The sequence below is a fragment of the Poecile atricapillus genome, chromosome 3, assembly GCF_030490865.1.
Source record: "Poecile atricapillus isolate bPoeAtr1 chromosome 3, bPoeAtr1.hap1, whole genome shotgun sequence".
In the NCBI taxonomy this organism is placed as follows: Eukaryota; Metazoa; Chordata; class Aves; order Passeriformes; family Paridae; genus Poecile; species Poecile atricapillus.
Window position 1 is genome coordinate 61,427,286 of NC_081251.1, and position 23,263 is coordinate 61,450,548.

Below are 23,263 nucleotides of genomic sequence, written 5' to 3' on the forward strand. Positions count from 1 at the left end.
GGCTGGTAATCTTGGGTTCTATTTCTACAGGTTCTCAACAAACAGGGTTCCTCAATGCTCTGAAGGACAGTCCTGCAAGATATCCTTTCACTGAAACATATTGTAGATTTTGTTGCAAAATAACATCTTGAGGTGGTTTTGCTTGGTTCCTTGCTGTTGTTGAATGTATGCTTTTAGACTTTTATCAGTTAACTATTTCATCACTTCCTGCACAACAGGATTTCTTACCACATGTTGGAGGTAGGAATAGCCTGGAGTGTTTATTATTTGTCATGTTTTGTAGAGCAGTACTCTTGACAAAGATCTGCAGTTTCCATGTTCATGAAATATGCTTCATATTTTATGATGGAATTCATAAATGAATTTTGCACTATACACATGCTGTGGTTTCACTAAAAATATTCAAGAATTGTTTTGCTTTTACAACTGAAGGTATCCAAATGATTCTTTCCAGGGATAGAAAAAGTAGATTTTGGAACAAAAGAAACAACATACTTTCCTTGAAGAAATCAATTTCTGAAACTATTATTTCTGCTCACGGCAGAAGTGTTGGAATTATATTACCTTTAAGGTCCCTTCCAATCCAAGCCATTCTGTGTTTCTATTCTATAAATGGTCCATACACTTTTTATCACTTCATTGGAACATTCTGTATGTTTTCTGCTCAGTGAGAATGGAGTCAGAAAGCAACTAACATCATGAAAAAATGGGAAACTGATGAAACTGCTGGTCTACTGAGAGTAAGCTTCCCATTGTTTATGTATGTGTTTTGAATGGTTCCTGTCTGAATAAACAGTTTTTGCCTCTCACAAAGACACTATAAAAAGAATTCTTCCCCATTTGCCCATTGTGCCTCACACAGTTTGCTTTTCCACACAAAGGTAGGAAGAAAAACTGTCATTCATAGTTGTGCATAGAAACCTCTTTCCAGGTAATTTTTCCAAGTGCCAAATTCTACAGATAGATTTTTTTGTGTGCTTGTCTTCAGGTAGAATTACTGAGCTGTAAACTCTCTTTTTAAGCAAAGCCATGTTCAGATTTTTTTGCTCAAATAATTTTTAAAAGCACAAACAAACAGTTCTAAATAGCCTAACAGTAGCTTCCAATTAGAACAATTGCAGTCAATTCTTACAAAAGATAATTATTTCAAACTATTTTCAAACTGAGAATAGCTTTCAGTTGTCTTTAAATCAAAAGATAATTGCTTATGCATTTGAGGATTTTTGTACTAGAAAAATGGCCTGAAAATTCGTAGTTTGTGTTCAGAGATGTGCTGCTTTAAAATGCTCAGTAGCACATCTTGCAGAAGTGCCTGGCTTGATAGTGATATGTTGGACAATTTAAAAGCTTGGTTACAATTAATAACAGTAAAAACTTAAATTGCCCAAAAAGTATTAGGAATGCTGCTTTGGAGCCAGTCAGTTCAGGCACTGAGAACGTGGCCATTTCAGTCTTGCTAACAACCCTGTCTGTGTGAAATACTAAGGGAAAATTACACTGTATGATTCTAGTAAGATAACATACCATAATATGCCAGAAGGTTATACTTTTTTGAGAATATATTGCTTTTTTTTGCTTGTTTTACAGTTAATGGACTTAAGTTGAATTAGTGGATTCTGTTTTATTTGACATAAACAACCCCTGCTGTTCTCGAGTTGTTTTTGGAAACTGAAAATTGTTTTGGGGAACTGAAAAATGTCTCTTCCTGTGTGGAACTGAAAGAGGTCTTGAACTGAAAGGAATTCCCCCTTTTTCTTTTCTTTTTTTTCCCCCAGTAAGAATTACCTCATGGAGGGAGAAACTCACTTTTCAGTGCCCTTTTGAGTATAATTGTGGTGAGGAGCATCCTGTTAGTGATATGTTCAGGTTCCAGAGAGCTCTTTTTCCTCTAAGGTTCTTTTCTGACCCGGTGAATCTTCTTCCCGATGTGTAGATTCTATTCAGCAGTGCTCATCTGAAGCCTTCCTTACTATTTTCACTCTTTCAAAGCCCAGTTTGTATTGTGCGTAATGTTTTGGGCTGTTTCCTTCTTTTACATGTTGTGGAACCCTCTGCCAACAGTCTGTTTCCTTACCCATTATTGATTGTACTCCTTGCTTTAGATGTGGCTGTTGCAGAGAGTCAGTTTCTGTCTTGTGTTGGTTTGAGTTCACACAGCCTGAGGAGGAAATGAGAGACAGAGAATAGTGAACATGCTGCTCAGTAGTGCCCTTTGGTCATCCTGCTGCTTCTGGAGCAGATCTGCTCAGAATGCAAATGGCTCTTTCCTGGCTTTAAACCACTCTGATTGAAATAGGTTCTAGGGAAGATGACACAGATACTTCAGGTATCTCCCAGTTCATTAGGGGTAAGTAGCTCTGCAACACAAAACTCTACACTTTTAACTAACGTTAGGATTTTTTATTGCAAGTATTTATGTCCATCCATACTGTTTCCAGGCTATGTCTGTGTGTAATGGTGAGGAGTTGTCATTTTTTTCTTCTATTGATAGGTTCGGTGATAAGAGCGTTTTTTCTGTGTTCTAAGGCTTGTCCTTGTTCTGGAAAATTTTGAGTTGGCGTTGTCTTGGAAACTGACTTCACTAAAGGTTGATATGGTTAATATACAGATTATTTTTATCCTATTCTTTTCTCATCATTTTGTTCCTAGTCATGATTTTATGTACTTTTCTGGGAACCAAGCCTTTTCTTCTGTTGGTTTGTATTCCCTAAAAGAAAACAAACCAAAAATATTGAAGTATTATAGAAAATAGCATTCTTAAAGCAGATGTATTCTGAGTTCATGGCTATTTTGTGTAAATAAATAAATAAAAGCTATAGAAGGAAGACTTCTACAAAAAATTTGAAAAGTTTCTCTTTATGCTTGATTTTGTAAAGTTTAGAAGCAACTGTATTGCCTTGCTTCTGAGATGATGACTCTTTTAGAGTTAAAGGAATTATATAAACTGTAGTAAGTATGCAATGCTGAGTGCTGACTTTTTTTCCTAGTACACCAATCCGTGCACTTGCACACCTTTGCTGCTCCCTTGGAGGTGAGGGTGCTCCTGCTGGACATGTCCCTGTACTGTTGCCTGTAAGTCACAAATGAGAGCACCCCACGAGGTCCCATCCATGTATCTGGGGTGTGCAGCCCTATACATTGCACCTCATACCAAATCTGCTGGCTGGACACACACTCCTCACAGTGCTTGGTGTCTGGGCCAAGCAGGTGCCTAGAGTTTATTTTTGGCTGACCCCTTTGAAGTACTCCAGAGATCTCAAAGGACTTGTGGGCTACCCTGAATTTTGTGATTTTAACTACTTGTTACTGGATTTTTTTTCCCATTTGCATTTATTTCCTTGACTTTAATTACTGTGCTGGAAGCTGTGGTGTGTTTTTTCTCAGTATGGTCCATTGTTGGCCTCTCAGGTTTTCATACGTATTTGATCAGCTCCAATCAAACAACAAATGAAGATGTAAGTTTGTAGTATATTTCTACATATGTATTTCTAAATAGCAGTGAGAAGGTTTTTCTCAAGTCAGACACGTCTGCATCATTTGTGAATACCTCCATAGGAAAGAAGGAAAGTAATATGGTCATGCTTGATTCAAAAGATCAGATGAAATCTTGACTATATTTGTTGTGGTTTGAAGATAGACATATTATATACATAGTATGTCCATTATGGCTTGCATACATAGGATCTCTATCTTGAAACAGGAAAATAAAGGAGGGAGGAGACAAACAAGTATTTTTATACAGTAGGAAATAAATAAGAACTTGTCAGTATCTCCTTTTCACTGAGAGTGGTAAATATTCTTTAACTCAAAAATTGCTTACTGTAAAACTTGAAAAATGTGTTGAATTCTCTAAAGAAAAATTTTATCCTTTATTTTATCTTACCTCTGAAACTTCTTTGCCATTCTGAGGTCCAAAACCTCTGGCAGGGAGTACATCATTAATTTAAAGGTCAACTTTCTCATTTCTACAGCCATCTATTTTGCATCTAGGATTCCTTTGTTTTGGTGTTGAATTCTGTTTAACTGTATGTAGAGTCTTCATGTGTCCTTCCCTAACTAAAAGGAGAAATGTGTAATGAATGAAAGGAGAAAATAAAATTAGCTAGGCAGCTATAGAAAGCTTTTGGAAATTTAATAAGTGATTTAAATTTAATAAGTGATCTAAGAAAGTGCTGCAAGCTTTAAGTTATTTTATTGTAATTTTCTTTTTGTACCTTTTTCATAGGTATCTGGTAGATATAAAAGTAGCATCTTCAGTATTGTCAAATATGTTTTGTTGTTGTTTAAGGTCACAGTTAAAATTACAAATGTTACAGTAAATATCAATCAACCAGAAAAACACTTCCCAAGCAGGGTCAAAATGAATTGTGCCTTAGCAACAAATATCAGAGCAAGTAGCCTGACTTTGGAAGAAATCTACCTTGTTAATAAGACAGATGAGGTACTCAGTTATTCCTCGATTATTAGGTTTGCACCAAGGTTGTCTCTCTAGATGGACGTAGTGTGCTTGCACCCACTTCCCTCAAATAAATGTCTCTTCTGGATTGTTGAAAGATAGCTGGGAACTGCAGCTGTGGAACACATCTGAATATCAAGTAAACTGTTTAGTAATTTAATTTAAAACATAAATTCCCAATTGAATACAGCAAGACGTTTTATGCAGGCTCTCAAGTATCTCACAAGCAGAAAAGCAAACTAGCTAAGGGAAAATGTAATATGCAGTAAAAGGTAGCAATGCCTGCATTTGCTTTACAGTATTTTAGAACCATTTGGGAACTTTAGGGAAGATAATGTTGTGTGATATTGTGCAGCTTGAAGACTTATCCAAGAGTATGGAAAATAAGTGCTCGATTGCTGGCTTTAATAATACTTTGCAATTGAGCCTCTTCTGTAAAACACGCTATAATATTTGTAAAATTGAACTTGGACCATTACCTTTAGATGCTGAAATTCCTGCTTTGAGTATATTGATCTCTTGAGATTGTGGGTTGTCTACTTCTATGGAGGTAAAGCATTTGCTCATAGGGTCCGGCCTTCATAGCAACCCAAAACTCTTAAATTGTTTGGAAAGTGTCATTATGGGTTTTCTGTGGTCTCTTCTGCAAGTAGCATGTTGTAACCTTAATTTCTCACAGCCATTTTCTGTATTGTATTACATGTGATGCATGTTGTTCATATCTCTTCAGATTAAAGGATCATGGTCAAATAAAAGAGGTAAAGAAAACTATAATCCCTACAGTTATGGCAACATCTTTACTAATTGCTGTGCTGCTCTCTGTGGGCCCCTCTCTCCAAGGTAAGAGTATCAAAAGTATTGTTAGCATAAATGAAGCCATGTGATTATTAATGAAAAAAGTATTCTTTTTGATTGAGTTTACTCAACAAAATGAAAGTTTTGGATTAGTGTCTGTTAGAAGCTTTAAGTTTTTCTTCAGTGGTAAAGAGATAAGTTGGTAAACTGGTTAAACCAAACTGAGTTAGTGATCAAATCCTGTAAAATTGTATCTGAAATGAAAATAAGCTTTGTTGTTTGAACTTTCACCACTGCAGTTAATAGCTTATAGCAATAAAAGATTTCTAGTAGTTAGCTGTTGCATGAAGGTCAACCTGGAAGTTTATGAAACTTTTACATATCTAACAAATGTGACATGAGTTGAGGAACCTTAAATCTACAGCTAGCTTGGTAATTGTCAAATTTTGTCTTTTAACTGAAACGTTTTATTTAAAGAGATAGTTTTGGTTTTGTTTTCATTAATACTGTTAACATATATAAATTAAACTCATTTTGGTGGTCTTACACCAAAGCAGTTCCAAAGAACATGTAATGTTCTGCTGAATGTATTTTCACCTTTGGAAATTTGAAATATTTATATATTTGATGTTGGATATATTTTTTCAGCTTGAAGAAAATGTAGTACAGAACTGAAACTAGACAAATAAAACGGGCAGCCAGAAAAACTTAATAATTTTCTTATTCCAGTGCTCAGTGATTAGGCAATTCATGTACTATATACACAGTAGAGGCCCAGTTTCACTGTAGAAAGGGGCAGAAAAACTTGTAGATAATTTTATGGCCCACTCCTTGGTTGGTGTATTTTGCTTTGCCTGGAATTGTGAAGTTATGAATCTGAACAAGAAGAAAGAAAGTAAATGACTTTATGTCCCAGTGGTTCAGGTGTTTAACTGGAGTGGGGTTTCTGGCTTTGCTGTCAGGACTGTCAGAGGTGGTTCTACGAGCAGCCAAAGTTCAACAGGGGAGACTGACATCTTGTCCTGGAGAGGAAACAACAGAATAGAGATTTCCACATATGGGGTTGCCCCTGGTGAGAGTGAATAGCTCTGTCTCTGCTTCCTGCCTGTATGGATGTTGCCTGAAGCCAACTTTTTAATTCTACCATTTTGCTTTTGATAAAAGTATGGGAAATAAAAGCTCAATGCCATGCTTCAAATTCTTTTGACTCCAAGTGGAAATCTTTATTAAAACTCTTATCATGTTTCTCAGTATATGGAATAGGCTATTAGCCTGATAAAAGTAGCAACAGACAGTTGGACCAGACTGGTACTGGCTCCTGTGTTTTAGCAGAGTTTGTGCATTTTTTCCTAAATTCCATGTAGCAGCATTACTTACTTAGACATTGACATGTACATAAAGAGGTTCTGCAGGGAGGTATTTTGTGACCACAGGGAAAAATTTACTGACTGTAACATGTAAATTATAAGCTTGCTTCTTTTAATCTCAGCTGTGTCCCAAGTCACTAAATATTAAGTTTTTTCCTTAAATTCTGGAAAAGTAACTTACCAGCAATTTCAGCTCAAAATTCAAAATGTTCAAGTGCCTTTGACCATGGAAAGCAGATGAAGAGAGGATCTGTAAATAATCAAAACTTTTCTCACTTCTGTTCAAGATCATTTATAATTTTTAACCCTACACTAGCAAATTCAGAATGTATTTTACATGTCCTCAACAGTTATTTTCAAATCTTAATTTCAAATTTTGATCCTTGGGTTTCAGCATAGGTTTAACCGGTATTTTGGTGCAACAAATTATATAACTTCTTTAAGCGTCTTTAATCTTTAACTAGGTTGGATTATTTCATTCTATGTAATTTGTGTATAATCTTACACAGATTTTTTACTTACATTTAGTAATTTCTCCACTAAGCATTTTCTTAGAAATAAGACATTTTATGACTGCATCACTTTGGTTAGCACAGTGGAACACTAGAAGCAGTGTTAAGTAGTTGTCATGGAACACCTGGCAAGTTAAGTTGTCTGTCAGAAAGCAAGATGAACTTTTCTTCGTTCTTCCTAAATTGTTTTAAGTAGTTCCAATTTAGATGTAGAAACTGGTAAAAAAAAAACAAAAAAACATTAAAAGAGTTACTATGTCAAAGTGCCCTAGTGAGTTTTGTCATTTGTTTTTTCACCTGTGGTTTGAAATTCTTTGGTTTTGTGGTATCTGCTGGTAAGCTTCTAAGTCTACTGTATGTGATAAAAATCAAAAAGGTAGCAGTACATGTGATTATGTGAGAGGCAGTATCACAAAGAACAAGTACCTTACTGATGAGTTGAAAATGAAGTCTAGTACTTAATTTGACTAAAAGGGGACATTAGAGTCCATTGGTGAGGTATTAAGGTCTGTTGTATGATAGAAACTTTTTATTTCTTTTTATTGAGAGGAGATAGTTAATAACCAGCAATGTCTAATACTTTTCCTTTATTGTGATTATTCTGTAGCTTAATTGACAGAAGAGGATTTATACAGCCAGATACACCGCAATTAGCAGGACCATCAAATGGCATTACCATGTACGGGGCCACACAATCTCAGAGCAACATGGTAGGAATCATCCCATAGTGTTGTTCATCAAGATTCCTGTGAATGTTTTTCTTCTCCACTTTCATGTGAACTAATCAAGTAATAACTAACTGGATACAGCTGGCACACTGGGTGGAATCAGTTGTTTAATAACAGTAAAGAAAAAACAAAATCCAAGGCTCTTTTTAATGTACATTTCACACAGCGTAATAGTTATTGCTTGTGGATTCTAAAAAAAAGTGTCTTTTCTACGCTGTTGATTTATTGAATGAATATACTGGCATTTTGACTTTTGCTGTTGACACCTACTGTGTTTTGAACTGGAATATTCAAGTATCATGGACTTACTCTGGTTCATCATTTTCCAGCTAATTGTTATTTTGTGTGGCACTTTCTTCATACTCTATTTTCTTCTTTGCTTATACCCTGCGGTTTTGCATAGACTAATGTATTTTAAAAAGCAAAGATGAACAAAGAGGAGTTTCTAGGGGAGAAATATTTTGAAGAAAGAGCAGGAGGACACTGAACCTGAACAAAAAATGGCAACTGGATTATTACAACAAATGTTTTTTAAACATCTTTGAAACTGTGCCAATAGTATTTGGTTTTTTTTGTTGGTAGCATTGGCTATCATAATGGAAGATTGGATTTCCAGTGCCAAGAAGAAGAGAATAACTGGAAAGAGATCTTTTTCTGAAGGCAACCATCTTGCATATGTGCCTATTTCTGAATTGCTGTCCACATATCTTCACAGTATATGGGTTCTAATACTTTGTCAAAGAAGTCATGAGTTACGGATACCCTCCCTCTGCCAAAAAAGAGGAAGCCACGAGGCCTTCTGACATAGTTCAGCCTTTCTTTTGAACAAAAGAAGAAAAGACATGCTCTTCCAAGACAGATTAGTTTTAGTGTCACTGATAAACTCGTATAAAAGTTTTGTACGAGTTCCTAATGTAGTTCCTAAGCTGGTTTTACTTAATGTTTTGAGGATTAAATAGATTTGTTAGTCTCCTTAATAAGAAAATGTATTAGAGACATGGTATTAAGTCTGAATCTTCTGAGGTGCAGTTGAGCAGAACAAGGTAATGCTCTATGTAAATTTTACTCAAAATATTATAACTCTGAAGAGAGAAAAGGGAGTTAAAAAAAAAAAAAAAAAGATAAAGCTGACGAAATGGGCTGAGGTCTTTCAGGGATTACCCAAACTTTCTAACACTGTCAAGGCTTCTTATTTGTGAGGATCATAAACCCACAATGTGTCCATGGCATTAAATTGTCTTATCATTGCAAGAATTTAGACACTATCATTATTCCTAGATATTAATGAGAAAATTTTTGCCAGTTTGGTAGAAAATTGACTAAGTTTGTCTCTGGAAATGGAGAAATCTGTTATGGTATTATTTTAAGTCAAACAGGTAGTTGTTACAATTTTAGAGTGTAGTACCTCTAATTACACAAATTCTTCAGAGATTTCTTCTTATATCCTATAATACCATACCACGTGAGCTGGGAAAAGCCTCCTCTTAGAAGACGCTTGAAAAATGTAATATGTCTTGTTTGGTTTGAAGGAATATTTTTGAAGATTGTAATGCCATTTTCTGAGGGCATCTTTTGCCTTGGTCTGTATCCAAGACCAATTGGTTTTTAAGAATTCTGGCTATCAGCATTAAAACTTCTCCCTTGAGTTTTGTTGTAAACTGCTAAAGGCCAGCTTAGTTTACCCGTCTCTCTAACACTATTTTCCCTTCCCTGTTGAAGGGGCTATATCTGGTACAGGAGCTGGTATTATTATGGCTTCAGATAAAGACAGACAAAGTAAAATTCCTTGACTTAAAGGAGCATGTGTAGATCATAGCTGTAGACGATAGTATGTTTTAAATGGCAGAAGTTTGGTCATTTATACATCATCAGAGATGTTTATACTATTTTAGCAAGCTTACTGCTTTTGAGTACAAAAAATAAATTACTAGAAGTCTGAAGTGCGTTTCAGTACAGCTTTGTGGTGTGTTTCTCTTGATTTTATTGCAGAATGTTTTACATCAGGTCTTCATGTCTAGATGTTAGCCTGCTTAATCCACAATGCACTAAACTATTTCTCCTCACCATTGACATAAAATAAAGATTTAAATTAACATACTCTCTCTCGTACTCTCATACACTTGTCTTCTCTTATTCCTTCCCTCTTTCATTTCCCTTTCTTCCCTTGAATCTTTTACAGAATCTAGGTTGGAAAAGACCTTTGAAATCGAGTCCAGCCTATGACCAAACACCGCCTTGTCAACTAGACCATGGCATTAAGTGCCACATCCAGTCTTTTCTTAAAGACCTCTAGGGATGGTGACTCCACCAGCTCCCTAGGGAGCCCATTCCAATGCTCAATCACCCCATCTGTGAAGAACTTCTTCCGAATGTCCTCCCTTGGTGCAGCTTAAGACATTGTCCTCTTGTCCTGTCACTGGTTGCCTGGGAGAAGAGCCCAACCCTCACCTGGCTAAAACCTCCTTTCAGGGAGTTGTAGAGAGCAATGAGGTCTCCTCTGAGCCTCATCTTCCGGCTAAACAACCCCAGCTCCCTCAGCAGCTCCTTACATGAGTCAGTGACTCGTGGCTTTCTAAATACAATTCTTGTGCTTCACCCAACAAGTCTCTTGTCCCTCATTAAATCTCTATGGGTTGCTTAGTATAATATTCTGTTTTCATTTATTTTAATGAATCTTCTAACACAGTCAGTTTTGCAGTTAACTTCAAAATAAATATCCGGCTAAGTAAAAGTAAAGTTGCCAGACACTGGTTTTCAGCACAATACATTATCTCTTATTCAGGATACCATTTGTGGGGCACACTTTTTGTATTTAACAGCTTTCATAGTAATTTTGCCTCTGAGACTATGAATATTTCATACTGGATCTACCCTACTTGTGGTAGTGACCCAGTTTGTCACAATCTCAGAAAGTCAGAGTCGTGGCTGTAATCAGTGCTTGGTAGACCCATCCTGTGATTTTGGGTTTTTTCTAGATCTTTATCGAAGATTTTTAGAAGTTTAGAACTTTATAGAAGTTTTTCTCATGTTCTCTCTGTCGTATCTACCTTGTTTTACCAAAAGCTGAATCCGTGTTTACTTCCATGAAGGCTGGAAGCACATACAGTTATTTTCCTGGTGCATTCCCAGTGTTTTTAATTTATTTTCCAATATAATTTGAAATTAGTCTGGTAAATTCATTAGCCAACTTCTTAATATCCTTATCCACATGAAAAGCATGGTCACTTGGAGCTCATAATATGTAGATCTGGTAATTTCTCAAGTATTTCCCTATTGCATTTTATTGCTGATTATTTTTATGAGCTCGTCATTAGTTTGATTACCCAAGTAATTTCCTTATTCTGAAGAATTTTTTTTGTATGAAGCACAATATCTCACCCATTATGAAATAATATTTTTCTCTGTAATTTATTCTTTCTCTTGCATTTTAAAGTTTATTTTCTTTGTGTTCTGAAAAAAGTTCTTATTTACCCATAAACTCATCAGTTACTAATACTTGGGTCTGGACCACTGTAATACTTAATTTTACCTTAAAAGCTGGAGTTGATTCTTGGGGTTTGATATAGGGTATTTTATTCTTTAGTAATCCATTAGGAGGAAACACAGAATCTGTCTCACTCCATGAAGTTTTTTAGAGGGATTAGTTTGGCTTATATTCACTTTTATGTCTCTAGGAATTCTCTAATCCGTTATAAAGTGATAGACTTTGCTTCTGTTTGACTGTGTCAGGACAGGTTTATTTCCTTGTTTTTTAAAAATGTTCTTATATTCCTGCATTCCTAGGCATCTCTTCCTCAGTGTATAGGTAGCTCTGTGTGTACCAAATTCACTTGTTTCTAGTTCTCCATTTCCTTTCAATCAAGAATTTCAAGATGCAGATTCTTTAAAGTGTTTTCTTACGTATATGTACTACTGAAAACTGTAGGAACTCTAGTGCACGCACAACGTTTATTACCAGTGATAAGTGCAGGAAAGTCCTGTCCTACATGTTCGCTTAAGTATTTCTGTTACTGATCTGGAAACAGATCCAGCTGACTCAGGGAACATTAACTCTGACCATCCTGGTGTACTTTTTTCCTTTGCTTTTCATATTTTCATTATTAGGAGTAAGTATTTCTATCATGACAATAACAGAATTGGCAAGGACCGAGTTTTGCAATGTGTTTCCTTGTATATTTACTGATGTACTTCCCAGATGCCCAAAACAGAACTCAGGGCTCTTACCAAGTCAACATTACCACAGTCAAGGTTGATAGAGGTTTTTCATTAATGCATTTTACTTCATGGCTAAAATGGCACATGCAGGTAAATAAATTTCAGCATTTTGCTTTTGGTTAAGATATGTTTTAGAGTAGTTCTTTTGATAGAGCATGTTTACTGCATTTTTATTCACATCTCAGAGCAGTGTCAGAGCACATGAACTAGATTTATTTAAGAAGATACACCCCTGGAATGCACCCAAATTGCTCTAAGCTTTCTCAGACTTTCAGTCCATAAGAACAAACAGTCTCCAATCTGAAGTAAAAGTCTCTGGGCCAAGTGCTGGTTCCTGTTTGGCTTCAGAAGTGTTTCCCTTCATAGATCTACTCCTCATGCACTGTACTGCTTGATAGTGAAGCCATTGGCTTGGTGGGGTTTGTGGCTCAGTTGTTGCACAATATCCCCAGTACATTGATTTTGAATGTGAAATCCTACACCTGCTGGGAACAGTTACACAGCTCTACCCCTCCGCTCTTCACCCATTTCTTTATCCAGAATATTTCAGCATCCTTCCTGCAACTTCATCCCACTGTAAGCCTCCTCTGAACTCCTTTTTTGTTTGTACTTTATTCAGAGATTGTGAGACTATTTAACCTACTTTTCTCCATTTTTGAGAACTGTAACAATTCTTGAATGTTACTATAATCTAGGAAATTTTAAACTGAGTTTTTTTAATATTTAAAGTAAATAATTCTGATTATTTTGAAGTAATCACATTTAGAAATGTGAAAAATAGATTTCCGTATACAACGTTATAATGTGTTTTCTGTGTAGCTTAGAAAAAGCATACTTTCTTTAGAAAAAAAGAAAAATATTTTTCTTTAGTTGTTTGTATTTATTATTTGTGAAATAAACACAGAATTCAAGGTTTTGTTCAATTTGCTTTAATTTGTGCCTTTTTATGTGGAAATAAATAGATATCTAAAAAATTCTGTGCATATATTTAGTTCAACTTCTGTACTTGTAGAACTTACTAAACTTCTTACCTTCAGAATCTGCTGTTTGTCTGAAACAGTAGAAATTTTAAGTGAAGAATAAAGTCAGCATACCTGAAATAAGAAGATGTTGGTGGAATAATTTTTGAGTAGATTTTTAGGTATTTATAGATTTCAATGCTTATCTTCCTTTTTCTTACAATCATGGGCTCTCTTAGTTTCATTTGAAATTCTGATTTTGGATAATTCATGTGATTAGTAGCAGCTAAGACTTCCTGCCCTAAATTTTATTCAGTCAAGAGTGAAATAATGAAATCGAGGAAAAACCACCATGCCAACCCTAGAACAAATCTGATTTCCTTGCTTTACTTTTGTGTTGTCTGTTTAGAGTCAAGAATAGTCTATCTGTATATTATGTGTTTTTATCAGATGTTTTTGAGAGCCTCATAGAACACACATATGTTTTCTGGCTTAGAGCCTGCTTTCAAAAGCTCTTTACAGCCTGTATTTTCCTAAGGATTTTGTGCTGATCACTGTTGAGCAGACAAGAAGAAGAAAACGTGAAATTTATCTAAATGAAAGGAGGAGCTTTAGGGAAGTGACAAGTGCATGGAAAATGAAGAGATATATAGCACCTGAAGTTCATAACACTAATGGAGTTTTATGAGGCTGCTTTATCTTTTCTATATTGGTTTGACTGAAATGCAGTAGAGTTCTATAAGAAGAAAATTAATTCAAACTATACAATGAGTTCAGTTATCTTCAGCTAATACAAAGCTGTGTACTTGTATAGCCTGGAACATGTTAATGATTGCCTTTTGAAGATCAGAGCTGAAGGTTCACTAAAGCAGTAAGTCAGCTGCTAACATTATTTGTTTTCAGTGTACCCTAGTGATTATAAACATTCCTATATAAAAGGATACTGCCTTTTAGAGAAAATAGGTTTTGTTGGTCTTTTTGAAGTTTGAAAATTCAGTTAACATATTTTTAAGGTCTGATAGTAAGGTTGGTTGAAGTTTTAATTTAAATAAGTAGGCGTGAATAACAGGATATTAATCAAGAATGAGTTATTCACACTGAATTACTAATTGAAAGCTTTACTTTAAAAGATGCTGACAGTTTTCTTCTTAGTAGGGTACTTAAGCAAGGTTATGGCTTTAAGACTGTGAGTAATCCCTCTGAAATGATAGGGAACCACTTCAGTTGCTTGGCTGAAGCTGTTCATCATTTTGTGGGGGGAAGATTGCTTGGAATTTATATGAACTCAATTTATGTAACAGGTCAGTCGGTTTATCTTTCTGAAAGCAGAAGTAAGGATTGAGTAAGGATTGAGCTTCTGCCTATCAAAAGTAATTGGTCTGGGAGTCCTAAACCACTTAGATGTGTTTTAAACACTACCTGTCTATTATGACCAAGTAGGCTGCTTGCTGAAAGTGTGCATCCATCATTAAGTTATTCAGTGGTGAAACTGGAGAACCTAATTTTCTCCTATTTGGAGAAAATAACAGAGGAAGCATTGTTAATCCTGGTTTTCAATACCATAAAGGAGGCAAAAGTCTTCCCATAAGTTTTCAGAGAGTGTGTCACAGTGGCTTATTAAACTCAAATGGGCATTTTAGGGAATTGCTGTAAAGTTGGTAATGATGGTTATGGTCAGGAATATCTGAACAGACGATGAATCTGTAATATGTAGTAATTAGATAAAAATCTAAGAAGTCAGTCAGAGAGCAGAACATATTGCTTTAACAGAATACTTGAAATAATAGTGAGTAGGATGTCTTACCTCTCTGGATATATCTTTTATTCCACTTGCTTGCTTCTTTGCATTTGTAGCTGTGTTCACTGATTGTAGTGATTTTCTTACCCAGCAGAACAGTACTATGGCAAATGAATCTAACAAGATTTTGAAAAACTGCAATGTTATAAATGATCAGGCTATGAATTAAATATCATTTCATTAGAAACTCTTGAAAATCATGCCAATTCATGTTAAAGAAACTTAATTTGGCAGTAGGTATACCACCCACTTAGCTAGCTGGATATTACTGAAATACATACCTGTCTTGTCATCTCAAGGAATGAGTGGTAATTTTGTATAAACAGTTCTTAGGAATAATGTAGAGCCAAAAAAAAATTACTGGTAACACTCACTGAGCTTAATTGGATTTATATAATGCTGAATTTGGCTTGTTTTTGAGACAGTGCTTGCCAGAAAACTTGTGTTTTGTACCTTGATTTGTCACATTGTCAGGATTAATCAAGAAACAGCCTAAAAATCATTAAGGTTGATCTCGATGCATCTGCAGTGCTGCATGGTTTCTACACATCCTCTGGAATATGGAATATAGTGTAGGACATTCTCTGGAATTCATATATAATGTTTTAAATTGTGAGGCAAAAACATTTTACTCATAGAGCTTTATTATTAGCTGTGTAAGATATCTGTGTCAAAAGAATTCTTGTTCTGGAAAACGTCTGTGGTAGGTTAATTCCTACATGTGAAGACCAATTAAAAGAGGAAATTTGCCAGGTGTTTTTAAAATGAACACTGTAAATATATATCATAATTTACTTCAGTAATAATCCAAAGCATTGGCTCAGTTATGCATGCCTTTCTTATTTTTTTTCCTGGGCAGCATGCAATGGGATGTTTGGGTGGCTAACCATGGAATGATACTAATGGCTTTCTTTTTTTTCTCTTCACATCCCATTCTTTTCCATACCTTTTTTTATCCATATTCTCCCTTTTTTTTTTCTGTTTTGTTTGCCTTATATGATTTTGACACCCTTCCATTCTACAGTGTGACCAAGATCAGTGCATTCAGAGCACTAAATTCGTTTTGCAGGCTGCTGCCACCCCCCTCCTACAGAGTGAGCCAAGCATAACTAGTGAAGAGCTCCCTTTACCAGGAAAGACTTCTATCAGTGGGCCTTGTGCAACTCTGACTCTAGGGCAACCAACACCACCATCTTCTATGCCAAATCTTACATCAGATTCAGGTTTGACAGACATCATACCATTAAAAGAGGAGCACGAAGGCCATCAGTTTCTCACTCCTGAAGAAGCTCCATCACCCCCTGGGATGCTGCCAAGTGGAAGTCCTATTACACACAGCCATACAATGCACGTCCTGAGTCTAGCAAGCCAGGACTCGTTGCATGAAGACTCAGTGCGTGGTCTCGTAAAGCTTAGCTCAGTTTGAACAACTTCTCTGAACATCACACCACATTTCCTGGTGTCTATAAAAATCTGTGCTTAACAGGAATGACACTGCAGTACCACTGTAAGGCTTTGTAACATGCCTGTATTGGAAACTTTATCACTTAATGGAGTCTACTAAAAGGACATTATTTTCTTCAATGGAGCTATGGCATTTTTTTGACCAGGTTGCTAATGGTTGTGTTTTGATGGTGACTGCATTTTACTTTTAAATAAAACCAGAAAAGGTCAATAATCACGTTTCCTGAAGCTTGGGTACAGCGAGTTGGAAGTCAGCCTGTAACAAACACCATGTACAGTACAAAAGAGAGAGATTCTTGGATGTAAGTGTCATGCTCTGTGTTCTATGCTCTTGTAATACACACTTGTTACGGCTTACCACACCTGTGGCCAGAATGATCTGCACTTACATGTTATGCTACCAATATCTGAGATAGAAAATTACCATTCCATTTGTTAATACAAAATAAATCAAAAGACTGCAGATGTGGATTTGCATGCCACGCTACAGTATGTGTTACAGTGGTGTTGGTATTAAGAGAAAGTGCTGCTTTTTTATTTGTGACTTTCAAAGTGCTGTTTCGTTTAAAGACAGTACAACAAACAAATTAATGGACTATATTTTTTCAATTTATTAAATTTTATTTTAAATTAATCAGTGGTGCCTAGAAGATGATGAATTTACTGATTTGATCATGTTGCATATCATTTAACCTTCTGTTTAAGTGTTTAAGTGAGGTATTGTGTTGTGCCATACACAAGATTCTTCCACTCCCTAATGTGATACAATTACCTGTGGACCTCCAATAAAATGACATCCTCTATTTCGTGGACGTGTACAGTTATCCTTGCACAGTTTTTGTGGGGAAAGGGGGGGAAATCATGACTTGTTGACATAGTTTATAAAGATTTGACTGGAATGTGTACATGATAAAACTAAAGCTCTGGAGGAATAGCTGGTTACGATTAGGATTGCTTCATCATTTTTCGTGGTTTTGTTTGAAATGTGTGTTTGTTCCCACAGGAGGTCTTTATTTGGAAGCAGTAGAATTAACCTCTGCTTGCCCTGGAATTCAGGGTGGCTGTAGGGTGAGGGGCTCCAGAGTCAAGACAAAGACAGAGCTTAGTGAAGTAATCTTCAATGATTAATAGTCTGTAGCTGTTTCCCAGCCATCGTTCGTCATTTGTATTTGTCCTTTGATATTTTGAATGGAAATCTTGATTTAATGGAATTCTTCTGTGCTTTTTGTTTGCTTGTTTAAGTAAAGCACAACTGAAAGGTTAAAGAGAATTTATTACGTATTTTTTTGTGACAGCTGAAGAGAACCTTAGTTAAGCTGAAAAACTGTTAATAGCTTTCATACTGTATTTACCTGCTTTTCAGGGTGTGGAACCTGGATTCTTCTATTCTTAGGACAAATTATGTGCAGAATAGGCTTTATCTGATGTTTCATGGCATGAAAGCATTCGCCAGTTAAGAAATGTAACAGTTCTATATTGTTGGCCATGGTCATTCACTAACTCCAAGCTAAAAATCGTTTTTCTTTTACCTTTGGTTGTTGAAATAGAGAACAGTCAGCCCACAGAAAATCATTCACCCATGCTATTGAAGATTCAGACAAGATACTGACAAAATCCCTACTCCTGTAAGATTTCATGAGCAGTCTGTTGCTAAAAGTGATGATGTTAGCTTGGACCTAATTCAGTGTGTAGAACATGGCAATGCTTTCTGTCTGTAAGTGCCATAGTGGGTCCATCAAAGAACCTCCGGCAGACAAATCTGCCCCAGTTATGTGAGCCACTAAAGGAACTCTGGCGGACAAGTCTGTCCCAGCTATTGTAACCACCGTCCCAGCATTTTCCAGAAGCTGGGACAGCCCAGAGTTCTTTCACCAGCCAAAGTGTAGTGACTGACATGTCCCAGTTGGCTGGTCTCCCAGTAAGCTGTGAGTTTCAGCACTTCTGTGTCTGTTCTTGATGAAGTCAGTGATGCTCATTTCTTGATTTCACCTTTCCTCGACACAGCTTCTTGCTAAGAACATCTGCATTAAAGCAGGCAGTGGATTGAGGGCTGGAGATGCTGACAGACCTGGGTAATGATTCCCAGCTTTGAGTTTGTAGACCAGTATGTGATGAATCATTCTCTTCTCTCATAGGTGTCTGTGGGTAGTTAACTCTGGATGCATTACTCACTACTTAGAAGGGCAAGTCAAATATTTTTAATGTGGTATCAAAAGGTTCCATTTGTACAAGTCATGATGAGGATGATTATTTTAAGGAAATTGTTCTTTTTAAGTTTCCCTGAAATAGCAGGTCGATTTTATGTTTCCAAGAATACCAACTTCGTGACAACATTTGTATGTCACTGCCACTAGGGAGTAGTGAAGAAGGCTCTATGCACAATAAAATCAGTGTCAGCTTTAACATGAAAGGGAAGGGAGGGGGACAGGATTAGAGTCTTTATGCTGTTTGCCTTGTGCTCGAGCTTTTCACAGTCATTTTTTGAACCTTTTGAAGTGTACATGAAGTGTAAGAATTATGAAACATTGGTGGAAATATGCTGCTTCATGTACTTGTTCAGGTGACTTTCTTTTAGTTTTTAAGATTACACTCCTTATTTCTAAACGTGCTACCTGTGTTTTTTAAAATTGGCTTTTGAGAATACACTGAATACTGATTTGTATCATCCCTATTTTAAGTCTCTTTTCCTCCCCATGTCTGCTTTAAATGGTGACATCTGGAACCTCCCAGACATGCCTGCCTTGCGAGGACATCTGCTGGAAGGCTTCAGAACTAAGTCCTAACCCATTCCGATCGGTAATTGCAGCCTTTGACTGACAGCACTCAGTGATTGATCAAAAAGGTGCTTTAGTCCTGGGGACTACCTCCATTGGAACCTGTGCTCATCTCAAATGAGTCAGCAAAGTAACTATGCATCACCTTCTCTACAGATTTGATTGTTGATATTTTGATGACAGAGCATGCAATAAGGATCCAAAATTATAATTGTTGTGAGTACTGCACAGAGTTTTTTCTATTTTTTTTTCTGTTACAGTATACTACTATTAAATAACTCTTTCCATGTTCGATTTATAAATCTAGAATAAAAACTGACATTTTTGGAAGAGTAAATTTTTTTTCTTAAAATTCTAAAATCTTTGAATGTGTAAAAACTGGTTAGTTTATCTGATTTAGAATATTTACTCTCCTTTGGTTTTTTTAATAATATTTTCACCTTCTAGTTGTCTATATAACCTTCTTTGTAGAATGAAATACAGTGCTTCATAAAATTTTTAAAGGCTATTTTTGTGATTTCTCAAAGACTTTTCTATCTTGAAAGGGAGTTTATATTCATAGCAGTTAAACAGTAATAAATGTCCAAGTGTTACTGTATTTTTATATTATAGTACATCCTGTGGCAACTTCTCATCCCTTCCTGCGAACTCATGATACAGGTAGATGTATTTCTGCATGCCTTAAAAATAATCTTATAGATGGAAGATCAGCTGTTTTGCAGTTAATCCTAGTGAATGCTCCCAGAAGAAGCAAACCGATCTCATAAACCCAAAGACATAAGACCTGGGTAAGACAAATTTAAAAGACATGTCTTACAAATGTGATGACCAACTTGTGGTAATGCAGATCTTTTTTATTTTTTTTTCGCAGTCTATTCACAGATTGTAACAGTTCACAGTACCTAAATGGTTGCCTGATGTTCAAAATACTAACAAAGGGGCTTCACTGGAGAGCCAACAAAACTGAGCTTCTATTTGTCTTTTAGTTCCTAAATTCAATACAGCTTGAAGAACAACTCAGCAATGTTTAGAGAGATCCAGTGCTTACTTTAGTTATATACTGGTTTAAATTATATGAAGGAACTGTCATGTATTTGTTGACTTACTCCTCTCTCCCTTCCCCTCCTTATCAGCAGTGTTACTCTGAAGCTGAACATGGTGTGTTAGACTATGGATCATTCTCAGTCTTGGTTTTAAAAGCCAGGTGCTGCCCAAATAATGACATTTGGGAGTGACATAAAATGAAGTAGTACACTTCAACACACTTTCAAATTCTCCTAGCCCCGAAATATGAATGAAATGTGCTTTAGACAGTTGCATGTAGATTTAATTCACTTAAGTTAGAGCAGTCCTAGTTTTCAGAATTCATCTGAGTCAGGGCTCCTTGATTTTGCTTGCCTGCCTGCAAAGATGTTGCAGTTTGACATCTGAGTGCACTGCCTGGCTACCAAAAGGCTCATGAGATTAAGTGAGCTATTTAAATCTGTGGATATCTAGATTAATTATGAGTCATTGCAGCAATTCAGTTCCATCACCAAAAGGCAGACGTCTGTTAACATTCAGCTATACAATTTGAAAGTTCACCACAAACAAGGCAAGTTGGGGAGGAGAAGTTTTATATGTTCTAAGGAGATTAAATAGGAGTTTGTTTGTAAGGTAGGTCAGGGAGGACAGAAATAAGAAGATGAAAGGGAGAAGACTGAGTGAAAGCAGAACAGAGATTATCAGGTGACATGGAGGAAAAGAAAAATTACCTGTAAGCTGTGAAGGGAAAGGGAGGGGGTATAAACAAAAAAGCCTCATGGGGAAAAAAATGAGGACAGCTGACAATATTGATCAAACAATATTTTCAAAAAACCCAAAATAACAATTACTCATTGGTATTCATATTTTTTTCTGAGAAATTTCTTAAAAGTCATTCTAGAAAAAAATAATGTCAAACTTTTGAGAGAAAGTAATTGTAGGAAGATGGTAAGGAAAGTGTGAGAACTTAGTTTGCCTTCAAGCTCCTCTCCCTTAATATCTTTCTCTATTTCTGTTTTGAAAATACATCTGTAAATACTAAAACAGGGAAAACCTCGGCTCTTTATAATTTGACCGGAATATAAGGACATTGACTATGATAGAAATGGCAATTACTTTAGCATTTTCAATTTCCATACTGTTAATCATTTGAGCATTTTGTATTTCCATACCAGAAGTGCCATTGCCTTGAAAAAATGAATGGTGTAGTATGGTTTAATGTTTCTTGGTGATGCCTTTAGTGAAGTGTTTTCCTAAGCAGTGGTTTCACCAATTTAGCATGAAGCCTGGAATTCAGGTTCTGTGACTGGTGTGCAAATAGGAATTAAGACTATAGGCTAGGTAAAGTTTGTGGTTTGAAAACTGGAAAGATCTGTCCCACACAGATATATTTACTTTGCAATATAAAATGAAGTCAGTTCCACTGGCAACAAAACATTAGTGACAATGTTATCTTGATGTATTTTATGCACTTCCCAACTTTAGCTACATTGCCACTTCTGAAAACCTGGAAAAACAGAACTAAGCTTAATCCAACCATAATTTAAATCTCCTCAAACCCAAAGCTGGTAACAACTGCTGAAACTTATCTGTGTGTATTTAGATGTAGTTGCAGAAAGGACATGAAGGGACCAACTTAAAACAACTTGGCTGAATGATAGATGATGTGAGGAGAGCTCTTGTAGCCTTGTAGTTCACACAGGCGAGTTCATTTCTCTATTCCATGTTCTTCATAGTAGCTAGTATGAGACTACATTTTGGATTTGTGGAAACAGTTGATTAATTCAAGGATTTCATAGTTTTGCAGGCAAACCACAGCTTCATTGCAATAAAACAGAAAATTGGTTACAGGATTTCTGATGTGTCTGCCCTGCTACATGCTTTGTGGTAGTGGAGCACTCAGTGGTGGTTATTGGCTGGAATGGAAAGGACACAGCTAGACAAACTTTCTTTTTTTAGTGAAGTATTAAGTTTCCTTCTATGTAGGTCACAGAAAATTAAAAGCATGCTCTGTAGTGCTAACCAGCTAATTTTCTAGCATGCAGAAGATACCTATTATTTTTATGTACCTTGGTTTTCTTCCTAAATTGAAAGGATAAAGTTCAAAAAAGTTTTTGCGGGTTCTGGAGACTACAATTGGATTGCACAATCTTTTGGAACACTTTTTTTTATTTTTTAAATAAATTGTTTGATTTTTAAATAGTAGGTGTTTAATGTTCATTTTATTATATATATGAAATTGAAATATTAAAAAATCATCTCAAAGTTCTTCTGTTATTTTTGTATTCACTGTGTCATAAAATGGTTTGGAAGGGATGTTGAAGTTTAACTATCGAGTTCTAACACCTCTGCCATGAGCAGGTACACGCTTTTGCTACAGTTATGGGTGAAGAAGAAAACAAAGTTAAATGCTTTATTCCATAATCACATGTGTAGCAGCTGTTTCTAATATTCTTGTCCTACTCTTGAATATTTTTTTCTCTTATGTGAAAGATTTAAAATTTTCTTCCATCTGTAAATGAATGTTCTGTAGCACATTGTACGTTGTTTTTTCAATTATTTAGTAAACTTCTGATGGAATAAGTCAGGACTAACAGTTTACACAAATCAGGGGGGAAAAGTCAGAATGCTGTTTTTATTACTTCTGCCACAAGACTTCACAATAGCAATAGATTCATGCAGTTGATATGAGATGGTTTGCTCTGGATTCCACATACTGGCCTATATATGTAGGAAACCAGACTGAAGAAAAAAAACTATAAAATTTGCATTGACAGCCTAAAATATGTTACAGGAAAAGAATATATGGGTGAGGAGGGAGCAAGAAGATTTAATGAGAATGTTCTGGATATAAATGCCTGGGACTGAGTTTGTTCTGGCCTTTGGTTGAGTAGGTATCCACATAAGTATTTTAATGCATTTTGGAAATTTTTTTTCTTATTACCTCTGCTTAGCACTTCGACACATTCCATGGAGTTGTCTTGTGAAACAAACTAGATTTCTTTTAACTAGAAAATAAACCAGATGGTAAGTTACAGCAGCATACCTGATGCAATCCAAATTCTCACAGGACCAGACTGGAGCTGGTCCAGAGTTTCTGTCCTCAAAACAAGTACAGTGTGGACATGAGGTGAACAGCATCAAATGTCTTGCTGCAAAAATCTGTGCATAT

The 23,263-nt window shown here is 36.0% G+C and overlaps 1 protein-coding gene across 6 annotated transcripts in view; it reads left to right on the forward strand.

The window, feature by feature from the left end:
- ZDHHC14 (zinc finger DHHC-type palmitoyltransferase 14) overlaps nt 1-17,118 on the forward strand; it is a 94,056-nt gene extending 76,938 nt beyond the window's left edge. For 3 of the 6 annotated variants that reach the window (XM_058834503.1, XM_058834502.1, XM_058834504.1), the window contains 5 exons: nt 31-79; nt 3,353-3,455; nt 5,187-5,296; nt 7,738-7,840; nt 15,855-17,118. In XM_058834503.1, coding sequence (XP_058690486.1) covers nt 31-79; nt 3,353-3,455; nt 5,187-5,296; nt 7,738-7,840; nt 15,855-16,256 — 767 coding nt within the window. In that variant the 3' untranslated portion in view covers nt 16,257-17,118. The other 3 variants (XM_058834505.1, XM_058834506.1, XM_058834507.1) reach the window with 2 other exon arrangements.
- The last annotated feature ends 6,145 nt before the right edge of the window (nt 17,119-23,263 follow it).